Source organism: Etheostoma spectabile, chromosome 11 (assembly GCF_008692095.1).
Source record: "Etheostoma spectabile isolate EspeVRDwgs_2016 chromosome 11, UIUC_Espe_1.0, whole genome shotgun sequence".
NCBI classification, from domain to species: domain Eukaryota; kingdom Metazoa; phylum Chordata; class Actinopteri; order Perciformes; family Percidae; genus Etheostoma; species Etheostoma spectabile.
The window spans coordinates 17,345,848-17,353,017 of record NC_045743.1 but is presented as its reverse complement, the minus strand read 5'-3'; the positions used below and the strand labels follow the sequence as shown (position 1 = coordinate 17,353,017).

At 45.9% G+C, this 7,170-nt stretch overlaps 1 protein-coding gene across 3 annotated transcripts in view; it reads right to left on the bottom strand.

Moving 5' to 3' along the window:
• The window catches only part of mlphb (melanophilin b), a 49,416-nt gene that overhangs the window by 27,137 nt on the left and 15,109 nt on the right, over positions 1 to 7,170 (bottom strand). For all 3 annotated transcript variants that reach the window (XM_032530365.1, XM_032530367.1, XM_032530366.1), the window contains exon 5: positions 589 to 630. In XM_032530365.1, the coding sequence (XP_032386256.1) occupies positions 589 to 630 (42 nt within the window). The remainder of the gene's footprint in view (positions 1 to 588; positions 631 to 7,170) is intronic.

The window sequence follows — 7,170 nt, the reverse complement described above, 5'->3', positions numbered from 1 at the left end:
CAACAAAAACCTGGTCTAAAGTCAAAAACGCAGCATTTCATTGTTATTGGTAAAATGTGCCTAGGCCACACACACACACACACACACACACACACACACACACACACACACACACAGGGTTGCTAAAAAATAAAAAATAAAATGATTACAGTGCAAATCCGCCATCATAAAAGCAATGCGCCAAGGTACAAACACACCTGTCTAAGGGAATGGGAGATGACCTCTGATTGGTCAATTGCATGTTACGTTCAAAACACAGCTATGAATTAATGAAGACACTAAGTACAACCCTTATGAACCATGAGCCTGGCGCACGGACCCTTTTTTCTGCCGTCAAACTAGCAAAAGTGGACTTGGACACGCCCTAAACGCACCTCCGCCATTCACACCATGCGCTTAGATCGTTAAAATAGGGCCCTTAGTCTTGTTTTAAGGCCACTTGGGGTAAGATTTGAAAAACAAAAAAACATTTGCTGCTGAATCAAGGAAGAGAATGATGAAAAGAGAATGTATAATTAAAATCCAAAATATATCTGTCAACAATATCTGACCTTTTCTTAGACCAGTCATTTAGTTTAGTGTACTCACTGTGGACCTCAGGTATGCTCTGTGTGTCGTATTCACGAGGCTCTGGAAAACAGAAAAGTTGAAAGAAGACAAGATTTAGTTGTGTTTAATTACATTTGAAATAAAAATGAATGCAGTTAGGTTTGCAATTTTGCCATTTAGAAACTATAATAAATAGCTTAGCAAATTGGGATAATTCAGGTTGTTCTTACTTTCCACATAAAGTTATAATCAGAAGCAGCAGTAGCGGAGAAGCCAAAATCAGTCGATGTGTGTGTGTGTGAACAAAGACTCCGTTGTAAGCATCACAGTTACATCCCCGTGTGCACAAAGACACTGTACACAGGATGACACCCTCCGAGCTTTGGGGGCCCAGTGGACCACAGCACAGAGCATACAGTAAAAACACAGCAAAGAATGTGTGTGTGTGTGTGTGTGTGTGTCCAGCGTACTGTCATGCATGTTAAATTTAATCCATGAATGTCTACATGTGATGAGTTGCAGAGCATGTTGAACATAACACATCTGTTAACATGCATAATGTGGCTGTGCATCAGAACTACAGTATGCATCCGTGCACATGCAGCGAGCTGGATTCCACGTGAATACACGACAAACAAGAGTGTTGTTCTCCCTCCCTCTTTCTGTCTCTCTTTCTGCCCCTCTATCTGCTTCTGGTTGCTGGATTGCAGGCACAGAATGGGAGACATGTGAGTGGAGGATTACAAGGCCAACTCGTTCTGTATGCCGTCCCAAAATCCTGGAGGGTGACTCAGCGTAAAGCAGTACCAGGAGTCCCGGCTGTCTCCTCAAAGTTTATCGATCTCCTGATTCTATGATCTCATTTGGAGACCTGTGGCATACAATAATGCTCAAAGCTGATCTACAGTGGGGCTTCAAGGACACTTGCTTTATATGCTCTGGGTTTGACAAGAGGATATTAGAAAGGCTGTGTGAGCAACTCCAAAAAAGTGGCGTAAAGGTTTTGATGAAGCCTCATAGCGTCACAGCATCAGACTTTAAACATGAGCAGCAAACATAAACAGGACATTTCACCACATTAGTATGTCTGGGAATAATGTCCCAGCAGAGGGTGTAAATTTCCCACGAGGCTGTGCTTCCAAGTGCACTGATTGATTTAGGACAAAAAGCTGACATAGGAGGGCCCGGCCTGAGCTGGATCCAGGCCTGAGACGGGGTCTGTGACGGCACTCAGCACAGCTGTGAGGAGTCAGAGCCGGAAAAAACTGGAAAAATGGAAGAGATTAAATCCCTGTGACAGACTTGGCAGCCTGTTATCAATGGCTTATTATCTGAAAAAGAGAGAGGAAACCGATTTCTTGTGACTTAGTGTCACAAAAATGAAGGGTCTCAGACAGGTGGCTGACAGATTAAAGAAATCCAGGGACCACCAGGAGCTGCCAGAACCACTTCGAGGCTGCTCCTTATGGATTCTCTAAGTGTGTGAAGCAAGGTTACAAAGGGATAGTTTACAACGTTTCATTAGTTTTTATTTCATTTTAGTTTTGACTTTTGGATTCAGTTGTACTTTTAGTTTCCAGAGTGTGTTGGTTAGTTTAGTTTCAGAAAGGTTTAGTTTTGTTAGGGCCAAGTATTCTCAGAAGTACAGGTATGCAGCTACGTATCAGGGGTGTAAAGATTCACCGATATGAATCCAAAGCCTCCAAATCCAAAGCCATTTGTGTGATTAAAGACTTTGTCGTTCATGGTCGGGGGGGCATGGGATCAGCCAATCAGTGCCTTTGTTTGGGTGCAAGGTTTCGTGTATTTACGTGATGTATGTGATTAGGTCACAATGGCTGTGTGACGTGGACCTATGTGTTCAAGTCCCTGTCTCTAAGATTACAGCAGCAAGGACGCCATTTCATATGGTTAAGTGTCTAATAAAGTTGAAGTTATACTATTAACATGTCCTAGCTTTACTATTCCCTAGTCCCTTTTACAAAATATTGGTTTTTATTTGAAGGTAGAAGATGCTTTTTCATATATATTTGGCTTATTTTAATTTATAATGGGAAATAAATGTATTTTTTAAAACATTTTAAAGCAAATATTAACTATATCAGATTACCGACTCGTTTCAACATTGAATCAAACGGATTGTTCCATATTAAAATGTATTGTCTCGTATCGTAGACCATATGTAGAGATACACCACACCACACACCACCACTATATATACACACCCAAAACACACAGCTGAAGAATAACCATGATCTTTAATATTTAAACTTTGCTCTACTTTAGTGTCAAATGTGAAGCAATTATTTCACAACACCATCTCATTTCAAGTCTGTTCAATTTACTTGATTTTTCAAAGTTATTCAGTCCAATAATGTCCGAGCTTCTTGCAGTACCTTGAATAACCTGCATCGTGTTGTTCACTCGAGCTATTATGAGCTTATCTTAAAAAAATCTTGAACTCGACACAACCCACACATGTGATGCAGTAGTCATGGTGATGTTTAACCAAGTGCGATTCAACAGGCTGCACATTCTCCATGCAGTTCCAGTTCAGCATGCAGCTGCTGAAGCCCCTCGAAGCCTTTCATTTATTGGGGATTTCTCATGATAAGGTCAAGCTGCCTTCTTGCAGTGCTGTGTGACTCAACTCCTGACCTGCAGCCCCTCCACAGGGCTCGGAAAGAAGGGAGTGCAACACATGGAAATCTGTTAAAGTGCTCACATTTTATATTTTGTGGCTTTTTCTTCATTCCTTTAAATGTGTTAAATGTCTTTTTTGTCTGTGCATGTTATAGGTTTACAAAGTGAAAAAGCCCAAAGTCCCCCCCCCCCCCAAAGGGACTTACCATCTCCAACAGACACACTGTTCACAAACTGCTCCAAACAGCTCTACTTTACTTCCGTGATGTCACTTTGTAACACACGTTAACATATAATGCTCGCCTAGCTGCTAGCATAACACACCCTTATACTCTGCTTCTGACTGGCTAGTAGTCCTTACCTAGGTACTGTCAGGGCCCTCATACTCTGCTCCTGACTGGCTAGTAGTCCTTACCTAGGTACTGTCAGGACCCTCATACTCTGCTTCTGACTGGCTAGTAGTCCTTACCTAGGTACTGTCAGGACCCTCATACTCGCTTCTGACTGGCTAGTAGTCCTTACCTAGTACTGTCGGCCCTCATACTCTGCTTCTGACTGGCTAGTAGTCCTTACCTAGGTACTGTCAGGACCCTCATCACTCTGCTTCTGACTGGCTAGTAGTCCTTACCTAGGTACGGTCAGACCCTCATACTCTGCTTCTGACTGGCTAGTAGTCCTTACCTAGGTACTGTCAGGACCCTCATACTCTGCTCCTGACTGGCTAGTAGTCCTTACCTAGATACTGTCGGGCCTCATACTCTGCTTCTGACTGGCTAGTAGTCCTTACCTAGGTACTGTCAGGACCCTCATACTCTGCTCCTGACTGCTATTAGTCACCTAGTACTGACAGGGCCCTCATACTCTGCTCCTGACTGGCTAGTATCCTTACCTAGGTACTGTCAGGAACCTCATACTCTGCTTCTGCGACTGGCTAGTAGTCCTTACCTAGGTACTGTCAGGAACCTCATACTCTGCTCCTGACGGCTAGTAGTCCTTACCTAGGTACTGTCAGGACCCTCATACTCTGCTTCTGACTGGCTAGTAGTCCTTACCTAGGTACTGTCAGGGCCCTCATACTCTGCTCCTGACTGGCTAGTAGTCCTTACCTAGGTACTGTCAGGGCCTCATACTCTGCTTCTGACTGGCTAGTAGTCCTTACCTAGGTACTGTCAGGACCCTCATACTCTGCTTCTGACTGGCTAGTAGTCCTTACCTAGGTACTGTCAGGACCCTCATACTCTGCTTCTGACTGGCTAGTAGTCCTTACCTAGGTACTGTCAGGACCTCATACTCTGCTCCTGACTGGCTAGTAGTCCTTACCTAGATACTGTCAGGGCCTCATACTCTGCTTCTGACTGGCTAGTAGTCCTTACCTAGGTACTGTCAGGGCCTCATACTCTGCTTCTGACTGGCTAGTAGTCCTTACCTAGGTACTGACAGGGCCCATACTCTGCTCCTGACTGGCTAGTAGTCCTTACCTAGTACTGTCAGAACCTCTACTCTCTGCTTCTGCCTGGCTAGTAGTCCTTACCTAGGTACTGTCAGGCCCTCATACTCTGCTTCTGACTGGCTAGTATTCCTTACCTAGGTCTGTCGCCTCATACTCTGCTTCTGACTGGCTAGTAGTCCTTACCTAGGTACTGTCAGGACCCTCATACTCTGCTTCGACTGGCTATTAGTCCTTCCCTAGGTACTGTCAGGGCCCTCATACTCTGCTCCTGACTGGCTAGTAGTCCTTACCTAGGTACTGTCAGGGCCTCATACTCTCTTCTGACTGGCTAGTAGTCCTTACCTAGGTACTGTCAGGACCCTCATACTCTGCTTCTGACTGCTAGTAGTCCTTACCTAGGTACTGTCAGGACCCTCATACTCTGCTTCTGACTGGCTAGTAGTCCTCCCTAGGTACTGTCAGGACCCTCATCTCCTGCTTCTGACTGGCTAGTAGTCCTTACCTAGGTACTGTCAGGGCCCTCATACTCTGCTCCTGACTGGCTAGTAGTCCTTACCTAGGTACTGTCAGGGCCTCATACTCTGCTTCTGACTGCTTAGTCCTTACCTAGGTACTGTCAGGGCCCTCATACTCTGCTCCTGACTGGCAGTAGTCCTTACCTAGGTACTGTCAGGACCCTCATACTCTCTCCTGACGGCTAGTCCTTACCTAGGTACTGTCAGGCCCTCATACTCTGCTTCTAGACTGGCTAGTAGTCCTTACCTAGGTACTGTCAGGGCCCTCATACTCTGCTTCTGACTGGCTAGTAGTCCTACCTAGGTACTGTCAGGGCCCTCATACTCTGCTCCTGACTGGCTAGTAGTCCTTACCTAGATACTTCAGGGCCCTCATACTCTGCTCCTGACTGGCTATTAGTCCTTACCTAGGTACTGTCAGGGCCCTCATACTCTGCTTCTGACTGGCTAGTAGTCCTTACCTAGGTACTGTCAGGGCCCTCTACTCTCTTCTGACTGCTATGAGTCCTTACCTAGTACTGTCAGGGCCCTCATCCTCTGCTCCTGACTGGCTAGTAGTCCTACCCTAGGTACTGTCAGGACCCTCATACTCTGCTCTGACTGGCAGTAGTCCTTACCTAGGTACTGTCAGGACCCTCATACTCGCTTCGACTGGCTAGTAGTCCTTACCTAGGTACTGTCAGGGCCTCATACCTGCTCCTGACGTCTAGTAGTCCTACCTAGGTACTGTCAGGGCCCCATACTCTGCTCCTGACTGGCTAGTAGTCCTAACCTAGGTACTGTCAGGCCCTCACTCTGCTCCTGACTGGCTAGTAGTTCCACCTAGGTACTGTCGGGCCCTCATACTCTGCTTCTGACTGGCTAGTAGCCTAACCTAGGTACTGTCAGGGCCCTCTCATACTCTGCTTCTGACTGGCTAGTAGTCCTAACCTAGGTACTGTCAGGACCCTCATACCTGCTTCTGACTGGCTAGTAGCTTACCTAGTTTCGGTCAACCCTCATACCTCTGCTTCTGACTGGCTAGTAGTCCTTACCTAGGTACTGTCAGGACCCTCATACTCTGCTTCTGACTGGCTAGTAGTCCTTACCTGGTACTGTCAGGCCCTCATACTCTGCTTCTGCCTGCTAGTAGTCCTTACCTAGTACTGTCAGGACCCTCATACTCTCCTCCTGACTGGCTATAGTCCTTACCTAGGTACTGTCAGGACCCTCATACTCTGCTCCGACTGTATAGTCCTTACCTAGGTACTGTCAGGGCCCTCATACTCTGCTCCTGACTGGCTAGTAGTCCTTACCTAGGTACTGTCAGGCCTCATACTCTCTCCTGACGGCTAGTAGTCCTTACCTAGGTACTGTCAGGGCCCTCATACTCTGCTTCTGACTGGCTAGTAGTCCTACCTAGGTACTGTCAGGGCTCATACTCTGCTTCTGACTGGCTAGTAGTCCTTACCTAGTCCTGTCAGGGCCCTCATACTCTGCTTCTGACTGGCTAGTAGTCCCTACCTAGCCACTGGGCATGTGCAACTCCCAACAAAGATGGAGAAGAAGTGTGATACCTCACTCTGTAGCCAAATCAGAGAGCTCAACACACAGGGTGAAAAGAGGAGCTGCAGCAGGTAGTCTGATGTTTTCATACTAGATTCTAGTCAGAATATGAGTCTGATACTGCTCCATTAGGCTGTGATTATTGGGCGTGTTTCAACCAAACCAGGATAGAAAATGCCTCTGCACTTATTTGGCAAGACAAATAAGCAATTAGAGCAACGGATAGACTCACAACCAATCAGAGCACTGGAGTATGTGACGTATTGTATGTTGAACTTTTGCCGAATCCCATAGGAAGGACAACCAAAACATCTTTCTGATCAAAAAATGCCTCGATCACAGTTCCTTGTTCCTGTTTGAAAATTAATGTGTTGTCCATATCTTCTACAACAGATGCAATGGCGGAATCTACCCATCTCAATTCTCAAGTGGCAGCCATCTTTGTTGTAAACAAATTCAACCCAAGCA